The 20,688-nt window shown below is 39.8% G+C and overlaps 1 protein-coding gene across 1 annotated transcript in view; it reads left to right on the forward strand.

Annotated features, from left to right (window-relative positions):
* Nucleotides 1–20,424, forward strand: part of fbxo8 (F-box protein 8) — a 29,773-nt gene extending 9,349 nt beyond the window's left edge. The window contains exons 2-8 of the mRNA XM_071515062.1: nt 404–509; nt 4,373–4,456; nt 7,904–8,048; nt 14,414–14,540; nt 17,497–17,615; nt 19,866–20,062; nt 20,144–20,424. Coding sequence (XP_071371163.1) covers nt 404–509; nt 4,373–4,456; nt 7,904–8,048; nt 14,414–14,540; nt 17,497–17,615; nt 19,866–20,062; nt 20,144–20,331 — 966 coding nt within the window. The 3' untranslated portion in view covers nt 20,332–20,424. The remainder of the gene's footprint in view (nt 1–403; nt 510–4,372; nt 4,457–7,903; nt 8,049–14,413; nt 14,541–17,496; nt 17,616–19,865; nt 20,063–20,143) is intronic.
* The last annotated feature ends 264 nt before the right edge of the window (nt 20,425–20,688 follow it).

Consider the following 20,688-nt stretch of genomic DNA (forward strand, 5'->3'; position numbering starts at 1 on the left):
TAGATGAGTCAGTGGTAATGTGTTACTGTACATTACTGTGGAGATGAGTCAGTGGTAATGTGTTACTGTATATTACTGTGGAGATGAGTCAGTGGTAATGTGTTACTGTATATTACTGTGGAGATGAGTCAGTGGTAATGTGTTACTGTATATTACCGTGGAGATGAGTCAGTGGTAATGTGTTACTGTATATTACCGTGGAGATGAGTCAGTGGTAATGTGTTACTGTATATTACCGTGGAGATGAGTCAGTGGTAATGTGTTACTGTATATTACCGTGGAGATGAGTCAGTGGTAATGTGTTACTGTATATTACCGTGGAGATGAGTCAGTGGTAATGTGTTACTATATATTACCGTGGAGATGAGTCAGTGGTAATGTGTTACTGTATATTACCATATAGATGGGTCAGGCGCTGTGGAGGCTGCCTCCCAGACAACAGCAGCAGCTTCAAGAGGAGCTGGCTGACCGACTGGCTGACCAAGGAGGAGGAAGAGGACAAGAGCAAGGTAATGCAGACATTTTTTTAACATTACTATCACTGCTGTACGGAAGCCCTGAAGGGCAACGTGGAGAAAAAAAAAAGTTTGCGGTCACCTACAATACTAACTCGTACTTAGTAGGTCCTTTTAGCCTTCATCAAAGTTTTTATGATATGACATGATTTGAGCACCTTACAATGTGACACCTTGCAATGCCTCCCATTATCTTAGAGATGGAGATTCATGTACATCTGAACTCTCCCATGCTTCCGAAGTCCCGCAATGCTTGAAAGCAGAAAACAGATAATGATTCTTGTGCGTAAATATATGAACTATATCAAAAGGCATCTTGAGTTTCAGAATCTCTAAATGGTATTGCAAACATATAATACTGGATGGCAGTCGTGTGCTAAGCACCCATGGTCTCCAAACTGGATAATAGTTCAAAGGTACAAAATTAATACATTACCATAATGTATACCATAATGCTAGTCAATTAAAAGCGGGGTCTCCGATAATGGCCGGACCGTGGTCGACACGAACAAATAAAGGCTGGCCCCAAATACAGGCCGGGGAAAAAAACAAAGCAAAAAACAATGGTGGATACCGGTAAAATCCTGGTGCCTGTTATATAATGTAACTGTAGTTTGTAGTAACGTACAAGTGCCACAAGATGGCAGTATGCCACAACACGGCTCGGCCGGTGGAAGTCTCTGGAGCGTGCCGTCGTCGATTACCGTAATTATCGGTAATGCATCGCAGTAACAAAAAAACGGCTACCTAACGAACCCCAACAGAAGCAGATCAGAAAACAAGGAGGCTTCGTACTAAAATATGAGCAAATATACTTATAAAACAGATGGAATTAGAAATAAAGGCCTGTCTCTAATATAAGCCTCCTTCCAATAAAGGCCTGGTACCCTCTGCAGTTTAGGTAAATAAAGGATGTTGAGGTAAATAAACGTGTAGATGTTTAACATTACTTCTCCATCTCTCCAGCAGTTCTGCTTCTGCAATCCCCCTTTTATGCTTTTAAAACAATGCATAAACCTAAAGCAACAAGCAGAAGAGCTTGGCTACACAAGGCCATCATCCCAATCATAGAATGGTAGATCGCCCATCACAATCGGAGAAGCGTCAGTAGGGAGAGGCAGAGAAGCAGATGTGCTCACAGAAACATAATTTGTCACAAATGTGGAACGCTGTGATGCAACAGCCGTTTGGCACAGCAACACATACAGCAAAGACCAATCACCATTAAAGGAATAGAGCGCCACATGGCCATAGCAGCAATCTTTACTACATCAACAGCAACAGAACTATCCCAAGAAAAGAAAAGATAGTATCCCATCAGTTCTCTTTATGCAGTTGCAGTAACCATGTGTTCTCGAGATTGAAGTTTTACTGTGAAATATTCTTGTGCCAAATCAAGCTTAGAGCTATTTTCTGATGTAAAATAATGACTTCAGCATTGTCAGATAAACTAGCCTTAGCGTCATTCAAGATAGGTCAAATTTTGTTTTTTGTCTCATCTGCAGTAGTGTCATTCAATTGGGGAGGAGGCCAATTTTTGTCAGAGCATGTGTTAGACATTGGTATCAAAGGATAGTTATCTATCATCATAAAAAAAAAATGTGCCTGAGTTGAGAATTGCATTCCAATCTTTCTTACAGGCTGCTGTCATTGCACACAACTGCACGAAATCAACAGTAGGCATTCGCAGGCAGCTGTGAGCCAAGTCAGTATTCTCCACAGGAATGGCAACAAAAACGCCCTCTGGTGAACAGTAAATGATAGCGTTACGTTTGCAAAGCAAATCTCATCCCAATAAATTTACTGGTGCATGTGATGACAAAAGAAATGCATGGCAAAGAGAAACAGGTCCAGTAGCACATGTTGGAGGATTTGTAAGCAGGTCATACACAGGAATACCAGCAACCCCTACAGTGGATCTGCCCTCTCCTGACACTTAAAGGTTTCATTGACAGTAGACCATTGTGCTCCTGTATCTTATTTGGCCATTTACGAAAGCGCCTCTCTGATCAATAGGTAAAGAAACAGCTTATGTGGTGACAGGGGTGGGCGATATGGATTAAGAAATGGTTTTGATATATAGGAAGGAAGGAAAACAGTAAGTAATTCGGTAATATCAGGCAGTCGGTAAACCAGTCTGTCCAAGCAGTAGGATTTTTTTTTTTCAGGGGAAGGCATTCTATCTTTCAAGCCTAACAAATCTGGGGGAGACCACGGTCTGTGTACCACATGATATCTAACATGTCCATCAGGGTGCATAACAGGCATATCTCTCAGTGGAGCCAAAAAAGACAGAATTGCTGTTGGAGCTTTGAGGCTTACAAGCATTTTCAGTTTGAGTAAGTGCTTTGCAGGTTATCTGGGGTTGAGATCATTTGTCTCCTGACACTTGCATAACTTGTCTCATCAGTCTAATGACCGACAGGAGTATTAGCATTAAAGAGCTTGGTGAAGGGAGAGCATGAGCGGACGCGGGAGGGGCTGGAGAGATAAAGCAGGGACAGAGAAGCTCGGGAGGGGAGAACTTAGGTGTTGCAAGAGGAAGAGGAGGGAGGGGATCCCGTCCCGTCCCGTCCTCCTCTTTGGAACTATGTGAATGGGGAGTCAATGCTACTGGAGGTTTCAATGGTCTGTTATATTTAGATTTTCCTTGTTTTGTATTCCCCAGCCTCCCTCTCATTTGATTTTACCATGTTACAATATTCTTTCAGATCACAATCTGCTTTTACATTGCGTTGTTCTTTCAGCTTTTTCAGCTTTTTTATTTCATTAAGTTTTCGGGTTGTCCGTCCGTCTGTCTGTCCCATTCTCATGAACGCGATATCTCAGGAACGCCTGGAGGGAATTTCATTACATCTGCCACAAACGTCCACTTGGACTCAAGGATGAACTGATTAGAATTTGGTGGTCAAAGGTCAAAGGTCAAGGTCACTGTGACCTCACAAAAGACGTTTTTGGCCATAATTCAAGAATTCATACGCTAATTATGACAAAATTTCACACAAATGTCTAATAAGATAAAATGATGGAGTGATGACATTTTATATCCAAAAGTTCAAAGGTCAACTTCACTGTGACATCATAATATTTTGCTTACCACTGTAGCTGAGAAAACAATCTTGGGTCATTCTACAAAAACGGTGGAAGTGCTGTCACTTACTTTTGCAGATACCAAAATCCTTTAAGTTGACCTAATAATCACATTAATTATTTATGTTCAATAAATAAAGACTGTCCTTGCAATGATAAAACAAAGTTTATTGGCGGAGGCATACAACCGCGAGGCAGTTATTTCTAGTTTTTGTCTAATTTAGCTGTTAAGTTAGCCCTTTGATTGTCCATTTCTAGTCTCAAAATTTCTATCAGTTGTCCCAGTTGAAAGAGCTTGTCAACAACTCTACTTTATCTTTGTCAAGTGATCCTCTTAACTGGCCATTTGCCACTAGATTTTTGATTCCACTTTGCACTCCACTGGCTGTAATCAACGCCAGTACTTTCTGTACGTCAATGCTCAGTATGATGCTTATGGCTCAGCTTGATGGTTAATAGTAATGAAAGTAGTAAGTAATGAAAATAAATTTGCTCCAGGTAGCTCAGCTACACATGAAGGTGGCAGTTTGGGTTAATGAATGTGCTTGAATCGAATTACCAGGGATGCCCTGGCCTCCTCCCACAGTCCATAGGCATAAAAGTGGCCTTAAATGGATCAGCAAGCTTTTCAAGGTGTTGCCTTCCTGTAGCTGTTGAGGCAAAGGAGCAGTATGTGGACATTTAGGGTCCCGCCAGGTTAGGTGGAATGAGTTACAATGAATGAATGAAAAAAAAAAGTTAACTAATACCTTGATTTGTTTCCGCAGTGAGAGATGGAGGCCCGCAGAGAAGAGCCCCCCAGCACTGTCATGGTCCCGACATCTACCAACTACTGAGAACACGCAGGGGAGGTATGAACACACACACACACACACACACACACACACACACACACACACACACACACACTGCTAACTCTCTGCCCAAAACTTTGGCTTTAAAAAGACCAACTTTAACTTTCTGTAGCAGTACTTAGGCTTTAAGGATAAGACTGTTGTTCAGTTTTGTTTTGTTTTTTATGTTGTGTCAAGGGTCTAGGTTGCCCCTCTCCTTTCCATTATTCCTGGTAGTGTCTGCATACAGTCAGAACAGTTGGAGATATTAGGGCTCGTTTTCCCACCTTCAGATGCAGCCATGTGCTACCTTCCACAACTTCCACAGAGCTAGATATTCCATCACAGTAAACATGAAGCCTTCATTTGGTTTTGTCAAAGTTGCTGGTTTATTTTATTTGTTATTAATGTATTAGTTTGTTTGTTCGGTCATGGGTGATACTTTTCAAGACTAGCAGATTTGAATAACATTACCATTTTTCTCATTCCAGTTCTGTGGTGTGCACTCTGAGACTTGTTCAGGCACATTGTTTACAATCATTATGGTAGGGGTATAGCGCAGGTGCACAACCGAATGGCTGTACATCCAGTTAATGTAATGGCGGACGGAATCCCCTGCATAAGTAGAAGCTGGCAAAAAAAAACAAAGTTGGCAAAAAAAAAGTAACCTTTTCGTTAAAATTTTAAGTTAAAATCAACAATAGGGAATCACGTTACGTTACGTACGTAATATCAGGCGTGAAGATTTCATTGTGGACTGTTGTGCTTTTGGTAGTAAAGATACATTGACTGTATGATGTAACTACGGTATTTGTCATTTTTAAGACATAATCTGAAAATCTGGCTTGTGCATGATTCCGAGATGTTTGTTGCTTGTAAGGAATAGTTCACCCAAAAATGAAAATTCTGTTATCGCTCTATTCACCCTCATACCAGTTGAAACACAGGGGATGTTTGTTTGTCCACATAACACACAGGGACGTTGCCAGCACAACTCCATAGTAGCCTTCTCCAAAACAACTGATGTCAGTGGTGACAGTGGGGGGATGGGGCGCCAATGCACCAAGCTTGGGCAAAATATAGTCCAGGTTTAACACTGAAAGCTGAGAGAATTGGCAATTATCATCTGTTAAATCCATGGGGACGAATGACGAATTACAAGAACATCCAACGGTAGAAGTAAGTTTGAAATGCTTGAAAATGTATCATTTTCACTTGAAAACATGCATTTTGTGAAACAGACTTACACTATAAATGGAAAATGCTACCAAAATAATATAAATGGACAAGTGTAGCCAAAATAATAGCCAAACCAGTCCTTATGCTACATAGCCCACTGGCAGACGCCATAATGTTTATTGCTAGAACAATATGCGCTCAAGGCTAATCTGACTCTAAATTAATACAAAATCTTTTCATAAAATAAGTACAATGTTAAACTTTAGATTATGACATAATATATGTGGTAGATATTTTGGTATCTTGTGTAAGCTGTTTTGTTTTATATAGGTCAATCCTCAGTTTAGTTAATCTTATGATGATTTTATGATGGTGTGCAGGGTACCACCATCACCTGGCACCACCGATCAGCCAATTGCAAAATTCAATTGCAATAGCTGGATTTCAACCAGTAGGGGGCAGTCGCTATGCATATATGTAGAATGTCAAGATTTGGACCTGAATCCATCATCAACATTACTAAATACCCAAATACATCGGTTTTCAGCTGAAAAAAGTTGTTTTGGGGTTTAGCTATAATTTAATGTCGCAGGTGCTAACATCGCTATGCTAGTCTATAATAAGACTAAACAACGTAGCAGTCACGGGTGCATACTAATTAATGGGCGCATTAGTGAGGGGGAGAGGTGGGAAAGGAGAAGGGGAAGTGTCCAATGTTATAATGCACCTTCTTCTTACCTATATCAGTAGTTAAAAATATCCTTCTGTTGAATCAGCAACAATTATGCACGAGCTCCAATTATGCTGCTGTGCCAGAGAGCTTGAGAAGAGTGTTGAGGGGCAGTGTTCCACTAGGTGTTGCATTATGTTTGGCTCCACTGTATGATTTCACTATAAATTGTTTAAATGGTTATTTTTACTAACTATCATCAGTTATATTAATACTTGGATACATATTTTTTGTGAATATTTATCAAAAAACAAATTGGCATATTTCAGAGCCCCCTGTTAGCCCAGGGGACCTTGGAATTTCCAACAGTGTTGCTCCATTTAGGTGTGCTTTTAAACATGTACCTTGACGCACAACTGGGCAGACTGGATTTGCCACCTGTTTTCTACAGACACACTCTGTCCACTGACTAAATCGAAGGCACCCTGTCAACTTTTCACAGTTTGCGTTAAACTCATTGACGACTTGTACTTTTGCATTAACCTCTATGGCAACTTGTGCAGACCTCGAATACCGTTTCATTTACCGCATCCACCCTAAAAACTGAAAAAGACTTCAAGACTTTAAGACTGATTTCCTAATGGCGGTTTAAAGTCAACATCGTTCCTTCTGTGCTCTTTTCCCCACTACACGCTGTAGCGTATACACATACACCAAATATGCATACTACACTTGTTTCATTGTGTCCGAGTTGAGCGTTTTCATATAAGAGTGCGCATTACCTTTCGCTGTGCTTGAAAGAAATGGAAATAATCCCTCAAAAACACCTCCTTAGAAAATGTATTGTCAAAACCATGTCTTTTTATTTAGCGTGTCTTTGTTAGCCAGGACAACAGTTAATTCCAAGCTAGGTTTGACATCATAAAGTTTTCAAAACTACAAAAAGTGTGTAAATGTTAAAACATCTGAATACATATGGCATGCATTGCAAAATGACAGGGGGAAATCATTAGATCTAGATGTCTATTTGACATTGACAGTAGTACACCAGTATTTAACAACTTTAGCTCTCTGTAAAAATATGTAGGCTTTGAAAAGACCAACTTTAGCTCTTTGTAACAATAGTTTGGCCTTAAAAAGACCAACTCAAGCTCCCTCTAACAATACTTATGCTTTAAAAAGACCAACTATACTGTCTGTTCCAATACTTAGTATTTAAAGAGATCAACTGTTCTCTGACTGAATACATACACTTTAAAACAGACCAACTTTAGCTCTTTGTAACAATGCTTAGGCTTTAAAAATACCAACTATACTGTCAATACTTAGTGTTTAAAAAGACCAACTTTAGCCCTCTGTAACAATACTTATGCATAAAAACACCAACTTTATATCTCTGTACCAATACTTAGGCTTTAAAAAAGACCATCTTTAGCTTCTTAGGATTTAATAATTCCATGTCACAATGTGAGATAAACCCAGAGTGTGTACATTCAAGGACATTTTCCTTGTCTAATTTTACAATGGAAGTCAATGGGAAACAGTACAGGAGAATCTTAATCTAAAAATGTGTTTTCTAACTTTGTCTCCCCCTCTCTCTGTCTTGGTGACTGTAGGTAAAGACCAGCGTGGCTTTATAGATTTGGAGATGTTGCCACCAGAGTTAGGCATCACCATACTGTCTTATCTGAATGCTACTGATCTGTGCCTGGCCGGCTGTGTGTGGCAGGACCTGGGAAACGACGAATATCTATGGCAGGGGTAAGGATGGATGGATGGATGGATGGATGGATGGATGTAGAGATTCTTATGCTCTTGTTCATCTCTAGTTTCTGTTAAGCTTGTGTACAGACTGAATTGAAAGTGAACTGAGACCAACACTGGGTTATATTTGTTTCTCAATATCTTCCCAAAGCATAATTAAATAGCGGCTCATTAGAATTTCTCTATCCTAACCAAAGCCATTTGATTCCTGACCCATCAAGCGCTGCTTTGAAGTTTTAAAAATCCTTGCATCAAAATTTGCCTACTTTTCCATTACAAATTATTGCCACATATGGTAGCTTTTCTGTCTTTGACATATATGATATCTTGCATTGTCAATTAATAATGCGATAGTGTTGTATTACTTTGTAAGCAGCTTCCAAAATTAACTTTTTTGCTCACCTACCAAGGGCTGGTAAACCAAAGAAAAATTACCTGCCAAGAATATTTTTTTCCATATATTCCATATTTCCACATATTCCCTATATTTTTTCTACATATTTCATATATAGAATCAGGTACTGTGTGAAATATTCAAGTAAAAAATGAGAGCAGATTTAGAGTTTTAATTTCACTTAGGCATTCCAAATTTAATTAGGTGTTTAACAGATTCCCCTTTCAAAAAAGTGAGGCGAGCGAGTGGGGAAAAAAAAGGAAAAAAACAACAGCAACTTGTCATCAATCTCTCTGGCACATTTTAAAGCACCATGCAGGTTTTCCTCTTAGAATATTATCAGAACATGCAAATGCTGATGAAACACATGGAGAGGTAGTACATCTTCCTTCCTTCCTTTATTCTAACCACTATTTGTCATGTAAAATAATGATGTCTACTGATTTTGAACAAGTGCTAAAATAGGGAACAATGAAAAAACAAGTGAAACACTGTTAAGTCAATCAACCAGAGCCCAAAAAATATGGCTTGTACAGAGCTCAAAACCTCAGTACTGCAAGAAATAGTTTTTCCACCTTGGGTAGAGAGCTGATTTCAAAATATTTTACTTCACATATGTACAATTAAATCTATCACAAATGATCAGTTTGATTAAATATTTCTCCCAAGCATCTCAGCCCCCTAACACACACACACACACACACTCACTCACACTCTCTACACATGCAAAGTTAGAAGAGGGACAGTTATTTGATTATATTATTAGGCTATATTATTATATTGTATATATATTGTATATATATATATATATATATATATATATATATATATATATATATATATATATATATATATATATATATATATATATATATATATATATATTATATAAGATGGGCCACAGTCAGCGCTTGCGATTCACAGCCAGGGAGAAATAGCATCAGAGATGGGACTTTGGCCAGTACTAACAACCTTAAGGGCTAGGGCAGCACCCGCGTCCACTGCCAGGTTGAAATGCTACACCGGTGTCTGAGAAGAAGAAAGACAGACCGTAACACTAATCGTAACAGGGAGTCGGTTCCAGAGGTAGGGAGTTCAGTAGGAGAGCACTGTACTGCCTGCTGAATTTTTTTCTTGATTCTAGGGACAGTAAGGAAACATCCTGCGATCACAGGGTATGAGGGGGGACATAAGGGATGATGAGTGTGCAAGCCCATGGAAGCCCACCTTAAAGTCAGACCTAGCTTAACTCAAGAATTGAGACAGTGAAAACTAGAAGGGCACTCGGAGAGCGGAGAGCTCAGACCTCCGCCAAGGTTTGTGCTGTTATTGCTTGTTCGTGAGTCGGATCCGGATCCGCTCCAAAATGTAATGGGTTCTTCCTTGGCCCATGCTACACCCTTCCACCAAGTTTCATGAAAATCGGGCCAGTAGTTTTTCCATAATCCTGCTAACAGTCAAACAAACGGCACCGAAAACATAACCTCCTTGGCGGAGGTAATGAATGTACTGCCAAGGCTCTACCAGTGGAGGTGCCTCAAAACCAATTCATGGCCTGGGACAGAATGATTTATCTGGGGTGGCAGGAGGCCTAGAATTAGATACAAACCTCTCCAGCTGCCCAAAGACAGAGGAGGTATGGCTCTCACAAATTTGAAGGAATATTGTTATGCTGCACAACTAAGGCCCACTGTTAGTTGGTGTAAACCAGATTATGCTGCGAATTGGAAAGACATGGAAAAAGAGTTAGATGGATATCCAATCCAGTGCATAATAGGACATAAGGAGTTATACAAGAATATGAGAACTAACATAGATCCACTTACAGAATTATGGTTCTTAAATTTCCCATATCGTGGAAAATGGGATTGCCCTTGCCTCTTTGATTATAGTATAGAGTTGGATGGTCTATCTAAACATGGTGAAAGTATCAAAAGGCACGGTCGCCAACTAAATCCACACAATCCATATTAGCAAAGCGAGCCTCTAAACGAGCCGTTTGGACTTCCGTAACTTTGTGGCGTCACAAAGGTTCGCTCATTATCATTTTTGTAACAAAGCATTTTTTTCAAAGCTGTTGAGCAGTTGTCATTGTTTATTACTGGAGAGTTTTCCCTACCTGTCGCTGTCTATAGCTGCCGGCTCTGCGGTGTCTCACGTTTCACTCTTGAAACGGTTAGCCAATCAGAACAGAGGGCTCGTTAATATTAATGAGCCTTAACGACACAGCAACAGAAACAGCCTGTTCTTGGCAAGGCTCAGAGAGATGCTGGAAAATGTAAAAATGGACTGAGAGTGTTTTTGGAACATGACACCACACAAACAGTATTTAATGGACCTCAAGACATACAATATAGCACTGGAAAATTTTGAATATGGGACATTTAATGGTGAAAAATTATAAGTTACAGAAAGATTTAGGCATATTGAAATGGGTAGCTTTTCATAGTCTTTTTAAACCCGCAATGTATGATCAGAGATTCGAACAGTGGGTGGAAAAAGGAATCACTGCATGGTGCACCTTTAGAAGACGGGGAAAAGGGGAGCTGGAGAGTCATTTCAAAATCTGAAAGAAAAGCACGATATTAGGAAACATGACTTCTATAGGTACTTACAATAAAGGGATTTTTGCAAAAACGCTACAGAGTTCCCCTTCTTAAGCTGGATAGATTTCAAGACAGTGTAGTTGTTGAATGATGGCTTTATTCCACACCATCGCTTCGTTGTCACAATGTGTATAGGAATGAGTAAAAAGATGATGCTTCTACAGTAAGTAATCCTACTTTCATCCTCACAATAGCTTTCTTGCTTGTTGTTTTAAGGGAGGAAGGTCACCATGTTATTCATCCAAAAGCTCAGTTTATTGGCTTGTCAGAGGTTATATAGTACAGCTTGAGATCGACCTCTGTGGGTATTACTGGGTAACAGTATTCAGCACATAGTGTTACTTGGTAACATCATTACTATCAATACAGTTGTCATACTCAGTTCTCTGTCCCTCATCTACGGTTTATGTCATTAGTTCATGTATTTTGCCAGAAAAATCAGACTCGTTAATAATAACAGCCTGTTGATTGATCACACACGATAGGTCTAATTATGATCTGATATGTACGATATTCTAATATCCACATGTTGGATCTTTCTCAGCTCTCAGGGGAGTGAAATTATTCCAGACAGGACGATGGATTAGCAAAATGGTTTTTGAAAGTGATTCCTCAACAGAAAAAGATAGATGTAAAGCACATCAAGTAATAGTAGTCAGTCATCGCCCTCTGCAGGCCAGTAGGGGTTACCACCACAGGAAAGATAAAGTAGTCCAGTGATTCTCAACCTTTTTCATATCAAGGACCCCTAATTTAGTCAACATTAGAGCCTCAGACCCCCATTTGATGAGATTTTGTCTCTCGGACCCAAATCTGAGAATATTTTTATTGTTAGTCATGGAATTCTGGACAAAATTATATATATCTGTATTGTAGGTATAGATAACAGTGGAACTATGATCAAAATAGTCATTCTTCTACATTTCTAATTGTGTTAACTTTTGTAAATTAAATAATGCTAAAGTTTAACAATTTATCAGTTTGCTGGGGACCCCCTGGAACCCCCTCAAGGACCCCTGGTGGTGTTGAGAACCACTGAACTAGTCAAACCTGGCCTGTGTGTTCAGACATGCACAGTTCAACATTGACATTAAAATCCTATAGCCACTTACCCAACATTGAAACATATAGATGCTTGTCAGTACTGCTAACTAGAGATGTATTTCTTACATTATCAGTAAACATGTTTCTTCATCAGATTTTATTACATTTTTGACAAAATGTCATTTTATTAATGTGAAAAGTTATTACATTGTACAGCAGCTATTAGCTGTTACATTATCACTCGCCACACATGCTACATAAAGCAGATTTCAGATTAGAGGTATATCTATATTTATTGAATCCATATTGAATCCATATTGTCAGACATATGGAGCCTGGCAGTGGCTGTCTTGTGGATAAAAATGTTATTTATTGTTGTGTCTTTGTTTTGTTGCTCTTTGTCATTGTTGTGTATTGGCTGCTGCTTTTGACTTGCCCCAGGGCTCCCTTGAAAAAGAGATTTCGATCTCAATGGGACTCACCTGGTTAAATGAAGGATAAATAAAATAAATAAATAAACAAACAAATAAATAAATAAGATATTGGGAAATCTCTTGAAACCTTCCATTTGGAGGAAGCTCCACAGGGCTTCCAGATATGTTAATAACAAAATGATCAATTATAATCATGTGCATCAGGTTTTCTTCACTGCAGTTATATTGAAACAGACGAATGCTTCAGAGTCTGACCTATGTTGGCATTGTAAAAAGGGAAAGGATACTTTTTTTCCATTTGGTATGGCCATGTTGTGAAAGATTTTGGGGAAAATGTCATAGAGTCTCTTGAACACATAATTGGATGTACAGTTAAACAAATTTTGAGGATAGGATGCACGGCTGCCAAGAGACTTACAGCTCTTAATTGAAACAAGGACACACAGTGGCCGAGATGCGAAGCAGCCTACACAGTTCAGCAGTATTGCAGAGAGGAGGCGAGGGAATGTTCCTAATCCATAGGGATGTTCAGAGCTGCTAGTATTTGTATTTGTATCTGTATTTGTTCACCTACCAAATTATTTGTATTCGTATTTATATTTGGATAAATCTGGAAATCGGCAGAGCTTAAACCGGAAGTGAATGTGGTTTAGAATCCCAATTTTTTTTTTTTTCTAAGTTTTGTAACCCTTGTGATCATTGCCATTGCTATTGTTGAGATATCAAAGCATTCAACTCACGGTTTTACAATGACAATCAGTAATAATGAAGTATATATACACCAACCTAAATGTTATGTATCCATAAACATAGTGCGGTACGATGGGGAGACGCAGACTCTCTCTCTCTCTCTCTCTCTCTGTTTTCTCTGTGATTATAGGCATACTATTAAAACGTGAATTATATTGCAAACATTTGGAGGGGAAAAAAATATTGTGCTTTGCTGAATATAGTATTCAGATATTTGGAACATCCCCATTCAGTGTGTTGTCTGTAGACATTGCCATGCCCCCTCACGGCCACAAGGGGTCAGATAGGCTAACCGTGAGTATGTGAGTTACTTTATAGGTCCATGAGGTGATTTTAATCTAAAAATAGTGATCAGTTAAAACAAACTGTATGGCTGCAAACCTGAGACACTTATGATGGAAAAAGCAGCCACTAGTTTAATTGAGATATATAAGGAAGAACAACTAATGCGGAAAACTATCTTTGATATTGTTAGGAACATTCCCATTTTCCCTACAACTGTAAAATGTATAGAATATAGATATGTGTGTGTGTGTGTGTGTGTGTGTGTGTGTGTGTGTGTGTGTGTGTGTGTAGGCTATATGACTTTATGTATGTATGTATGTATGTATGTATATGTGTGTATATACAGTATTTAAACATATGTACCCTTTTTTCTTTTGTATGATTGTTTTTTGTGTTTGATCCTTATTAGTGCTGTGTATATTTTTTGTTATTAATTGTTGTTGAAAGAATATAAAAGATGCACGTAAAAAAGAAAAAAATAGTAGTACAGATTACCTGGACTATATTTTGTGTTTTAATAATGCCAGCCTTCTGGTAATAATTTTGTGCAATACTCCAACTGTGCAATAATTATTTAATGATTTAATTATTTACACTGTTGTATATATTGTAGTATGATGCACATATTTGTAGATAATTCTTATTTATCTTATTTCTATTTTATTATTGTTATATATTGTACTATAATGCACATATTTTACATATTTCTTATTTTCTTATTTCTATTTTTCTTATAACTTCTCTGTGCTTATATATATTTCTCTTCTAGAATGTGAGCAACTGCAACATAACCAATCAAAGTATTTCTGATTCTGATTCTGATTAATCCTCTGTGTGTCAATCCATCAGGCTGTGTAAGTCTACATGGGGTCACTGCTCCATCTACGAAAGAAGACTACCAGCTGGTTTCTCATATAGGAGACTCTACCTACAGCTGGATGAAGGCAGCCTGACATTCAATGCTAACCCAAAGGAGGTAACACACACACACAAACAGACACACATCCTCACACAAGAGAGTGTATATACAGATGAATGAGGGCAATAGCTGAAAAAAACACTGTAGACTAGTAGGTTAGTAGTCAATGTAATGTAATAAACCACTGTAGACTAGTAGGTTAGTAGTCAATGTCATGTAATAAACCACTGTAGACTAGTAGGTTAGTAGTCAATGTCATGTAATAAACCACTGTAGACTAGTAGGAAGACGGATGACAGCCAATTGAGAAAGAGGGAAAGGCTTAAATAACATCCTCCATTGATGGAAAACTTTCTCCTAAGCCAATGAGATATCACTCAAATCAGTGCTAATTTGGGAGTAAATGAAGCTTTGCGTGTGAGGTCAGGCAGGAAACGTAAGTCATGCGCGCCACTTCAGCTGATCCAAACAAACACCAATCACAATTGCCACTTCAAACAAGACGGTCCAGTTAAGCTGCCCACTTATATAGAGCTTGACAGCACCACTACCGCATCTATCTAAATCTACCGTCAGAGCTCTTGTCTGGAAAGATAAATGGCCAAATTCCATCAACAATTGGCTCGTGTTCAAACCTTAGTTACGCAGTACATAACATTTCACCTCCCCGGGGGTCGGACTCAAAGGATTTCTAAATTCCTGTTCGATAATGTCCTGGATCAAGAAAATGCTGGCGTTCCGGTTGCCCGTTTCCACTCCTACCGCCTTAAAAGGCTTCATCGAAAATAAATAACTCTGCTTGTGGTGCTCCTGCTGCTGCTGGGACTCCCGCTGGAAGCAGGAGTCCAAACTCGGATAACTTCAACCCCAATGAAAAGTCAGGCTGTGGTACTTATTACCAAATCAAATTCAAATAGGAACAAAATCTTCATTACGCCGAGGACTATTTTCGGTGCTGCGGAACTACTTTCCTGAGATCGCAAACATGTCTACAGCCGGCTTATTAAGTTGTTTGAGGAAAAAGTCGGCCGGCCCGGTGCATCGTGATGATGAAATATGCTGCCAGAGCAACGGCATGGCTCTTTGACATGTTTTTAATAGTTTTTTTTAATACAATGGAGTTCTATGTCTGCTGGGACATGGCTTCATTGGGCATCGGCTACATGGACGAGACATGGAAAACAAATTCATTGCTGATTTTGTTATTTTCATAGGATTTGTTGACGGTAAGCAATGCATTAAAAAACACCAGCCTAAATGAAGAGGTAGGGAGAAATTATGACAGGTAGCTGTCTATTATGTCTACGAGTATGTCCATTGATGACTTTGTATGTCTATTGGTGACTATTATGATATGGGTATGTTCGAGTATGTCTACTGGTGACTTTGTGATGTTCTGAAGAAATGCCTTGTGATTTTGCTGCAAACCAATTTCTACCAAAATCTATCTATATCTATCTGTATCAAACTTTTGGACAATACCGTTAATTACAGTTATTTCTCACCATTCAGCATGTATATGCTGGTCATTGTTTAATTGGCATGTTGGGTGCGCATCTGTTGGACTGATACTAGTCCAATTCATTGTCCAGGTGTTGGTTGAAAATCTGCTCAGCTTCCTCTGCAGTGTGGAATCGGTGCTCCCTCTGCTGGTGCGCGAGGCAAAGTACAGTGGGATGCCGAAGGGGAAACTGTATGCCCCTCTGGTAAAGCCTTGACTTGACTGGATTGAACGTGGCCCTCTTTTTAGCAAGTGCATTACTCAAATCAGGAAAGATGAAAATCCTGTCCCCCTGATAGCTGAGTTGTCCTTTCTTCCCTGCGATCGCCAGTACTTGCTTCCCTCTGTTGAAAGCAAAGGAAGCGTACGATGATCGGCCGTGGTCTCTCTCGGCTCTGCCCTCAGTGTTCTGTGCGCTCTGTCCAGTTTCGGTGGCGTCTTAAAAGAGTCATCGTGTAGCAGGTCAACTAGAAACTTGGACATAAATGTAGAAACCGCTCCTCCTTCCTAGTCTCTATAACATGTAAATTATTGCGGTATGATCGGTTCTTGAGGTCATCTGTCTTCTCAAATAGTTCTTTATTCTCTTGTAAGCTTTTCCACCCGTTCTTGTCAGTGAGGGCTTCCTCCATCTCGGTGAAATGAGGTTCACAGTCAAGGGATTGGTTTATGGGTGCAAGGGAAGCTTGCGTTTCGGAGGAAAAATGGCAGCACAGGTTTTCTCCAACTCGGTCTTTTCACAAAACAGGGCAGTGAGTGACTAAATGACAATGAAGCCGTCTTTAGTGGTTGCTGTCCGATCGATTGGTGCTGAAAAGCAACGTAAATTCATAAATCATATTTGAGAACTGGACCAAAAGCTGTATGTGCAGTTGTGTAATATTTTTTTTTTTTTTTTTTAACAACTTTATTTACATTTTCACAATACAAAGTATATTCAGGTTGGAATTGGCATGAAAACAGAAAATTAAAAAAATTTGAATATTGCCTCAAAATATCAGGTGTCAGCAGCTTGAATACAAAAATATCTTTATCTCTATCAGCCTTCAAAAACTCATATTGGTCAAAGGGTTAGGGTTAGGGCTAGTATCAACATTGTTGCCAAGCAACTGGTTTACCTTGCAGAGACATTGATCTTGACCTGATGATCAATCAGTTGATAACCAATAATGCAAGGTAATAAATTGCTGTGGACTAAAACAGCCTCTAATCCTATAGACAGAATTTAACCTTTACCCTGCCTGTGTGTGTGCGTATGTGTAACAGTGGTGTCACTCAAAAGCTGTGTTTGATGATGTCATTATTTTAAGTGTCTTTGAGGTTTCACCACATCACACACTTTGTTCAACATCAAAGTGTGTGTGTGTGCGTGTGTGTGTGCGTGTGTGTGTGTGTGTGTGTGTGTGGGTTTTAGATGGATTCAGGCTGCTTTAGACCTCCACTTAGGGAATATTTGATGTCTCTCTCTCTCTCTCTCTCTCTCTCTCTCTCTCTCTCCCTCATTGTGTGTAGGGTATCAGTTATTTCATGTGTAAAGGTATACTAGTGGATCATCCTACAGAGCTGGCTAAGTTCATCTTCTACACCAGAAGACTCAACTGGAAGATGCTGAGGATTTACTTGGATGAGAGGTAAACACACACACACGCGTGCACACACACACACACACACACACACACCCCACCTTCCTACCAAGAGAAACAATTACTCACCCCTCCTTGACTTTCTCAACACTTTGTTGTGCTGAAAACTTTTTTCTTTATGCGTGGGTCCTTAAAAAGTCTGAAAAAGTCTTCAAATAAATAATAAAAATTTAAGGCCATAGAAAATGTTAAATTGTCTTAAATCCAGTTAATAGTAGTCATATCGCCACTTCACCCTGTAATGGCAGTGATTCCTCTATACTATATATTCTACCATGCCACACAAGGGCCTGTTACAGTTTTAATGAGGAGAAACTTACTGAAGGGAGAACTGACAATTTTGTGATCCAAACATCTGTGCTTAACCACTCTGCCAACTTCCACTTTGGTGTGCCAGAGTGGGGAAACAAAACAAAGGGACAAGTGGTAGCTCATAGGTGATAGTCCAACCCATATTGGAACTGTATTAGCGCCACACATCTGTTAACAATTTCCTGGTGTCTGCCCATTTATAGTTTGACAACTAGGCCATAATAGGGTAGTTTCTTTATTTTGGTTTTTAAATTGGTCTTAAATTCAATTCCAGGAAGCATTAAAAAGGACTTAATTTGCACTGGATACACTGTCTTATACAGTCTTATACAAGTGCGACTAAAGCTGGGGGCACATTAGATGTTTTTGAAGCCTAATTTTGCCACGATTTAAGATGGGGCAGAGTCGACGGTAGTCTAGGATAGTCCAGGGTAGTCACGCTGTTTAGTCGCAGCTGTAATCGTTATGCGTGTGGAAGTGAAAGACTCAAATCTCTCTCCTATGATCCCAATTGGCAATGTCACGATTGGATCAAACATTTTTTTATTTTATCGGGGTTTTTCAATAGCCTATGAAAAAGGGGAAAAAGTCTAAACACAAGATCCAACGTGTGCAATGGCTGCGCCAGGAAAGAAAAAGAAACCTGAATGTGTTCTCAGTCTTTCGTCCATGCAAATTGCAGCACAAACAATTGCCGCAAGCCATATGGGCTGCACGTTTATTTTTGGTATCAAAATAGCGCAGAAAAATACATTCTCACAAGTGCAGGTGTACCACGAAAAATCACATCCTCACGAGAGAACTGCGGCCGCTTATTCTCAGTCTTTTGTATATGGTCTATGATCTTTTGATTTGTGCTCCTCAAAGACAGCTGTTGTTGTGTGTATGCATCACAAGAGACTGGAAATCTGCATATTTCAGTTAAATGTGCGCTGCTCAATCTTTTTATTGTTGTTTATGATCTTTGAATGTGTCCCCAGTGTCCCCCTCAAGGACACTTTGACAGGACACATGGCTGTTGGACACAAAATTAGCTGTTAGGGGGGATTGAACCTGTGACTTTACAGTTACAGGACATCTTTGTAACCACTACATTGTCTTCTCTCCACTTGTAGGGGATAGTTTAGAGGTTATAGAAGCAAGTTTGTGTCAGGAAGGTCGGCAGTTAAAATCCCCGGGCAGCTGGAAACATGATAGTGGGGAAAGTGAATGAGTAACACTCTCCCTTCTCTCAACAAGTACCGTATTTCCTCTAATAGTGGCCGGTAGTCAATTAAAAGCCGGGTCTCCGATAATTGCCATGGCCATGGTCGACACGAACAAATAAAGGCCAGCCCCAAATACAGGCTGGGTAAAAAAACAAAGGAAAAAAACAACGGTGGATACCGGTAAACTCCTGGTGCCTGTTATATAATGTAATTGTAGTTTGTAGTAACGTACAAGTGCCACAAGATGGCAGTATGCCACAAGACGGCTCGGCCGGCGGAAGTCTCTGGAGCGTGCTGTTGTCGATTACTGTAATTATCGGTAATGCATTGCAGTAACAAAAAAACGGCTACCTAACGAACCCCAACAGAAGCAGAACAGAAAACAAATAAGAGTAAATATACTTATCAAACAGAGGGAATTAGAAATAAAGGCCTGTCTCTAATATAAGCCTGCTTCCAATAAAGGCCTGGTACCCTCTGCAGTTGAGGTAAATAAAGGCCCGGGCAAATATTAGAGGAAATATGGTACTAACAAGGTGCTCTTGAGCAAGGCGCTGAACCCCAAACTGTTCCAGTGGAGATGCTCAGTAGCCAACAGTAGAAGACTATGGTTGGTCTTCAGCGGTGGTCAGTCAACAATCCCCGAATTAATGAAGGTTAGAAAGAAATTCATCATGTCATTTACTGTGTGTGTTTATGTGTATATGTATGTGTACAGGCGGGATGTCCTGGATGAGTTGGTGACCCTCCATAACTTCAGTAATCAGTTCCTTCCCAACGCTCTGCGGGATTTCTTCAGACACATCCACGCTCCAGAGGAGAGGGGAGAGTATCTGGAAACCCTTATCACCAAGTTCAGCCACAGGTTTTGTACCTGCAACCCTGGCCTTGTCCGAGAGCTGGGCCTCAGTCCTGGTTAGTATTCACACATACATGGTCCGGGAGACAAAAGATTCCTGTCTGATCACAGCTTATTCTCTTTCTCTCTCTCTCTAGATGCTGTTTATGTGTTGTGCTACAGTCTGATCCTGCTGTCCATCGACCTGACCAGTCCTCACGTCAAAAACAAAATGTCCAAGAGGGAGTTTATCAGGAACACTCGTCGAGCAGCCCATAATGTCTCGGATGACTTTGTAGGCCATCTCTATGACAACATCTACTTGATTGGCCATGTGGCTGCCTAGTCCCGCCTACCGTGGCCCCGGCTGTCCAGTAGAATTCCTCATTGCACTGAAGAAGAGGGGATTGGTGATTTGGTTCCTACACAGGTCTGGAAAGACTGGAATGGATTTTTTAACAATTTCCATGTATTTAAAAGGTATGGAAAAACAAAAAGATCACCAGAACGTGTAGAAAAGTCTGGAAATTCACCACCGCACTGTTAATTGCTTGCCTCTGAGAAAGACTGTGTAAGCCTGTGTAATCTAATCAAAGGTGTGAAACAATTGTGATTTTGAATTGACTGAAATCCGTTGCAAAGGAGGAGATTTTAAACTGGAGCGAGTAGGAACCCTGAAGACCAGCTCTGATACTGCACTGAA

This window comes from Centroberyx affinis, unplaced genomic scaffold (assembly GCF_046629955.1).
Source record: "Centroberyx affinis isolate AG114_WGS23_722 - 3 ecotype Tasmania unplaced genomic scaffold, CSIRO-AGI_Caff_v1 ptg000300l_1, whole genome shotgun sequence".
Lineage (NCBI taxonomy): Eukaryota > Metazoa > Chordata > Actinopteri > Beryciformes > Berycidae > Centroberyx > Centroberyx affinis.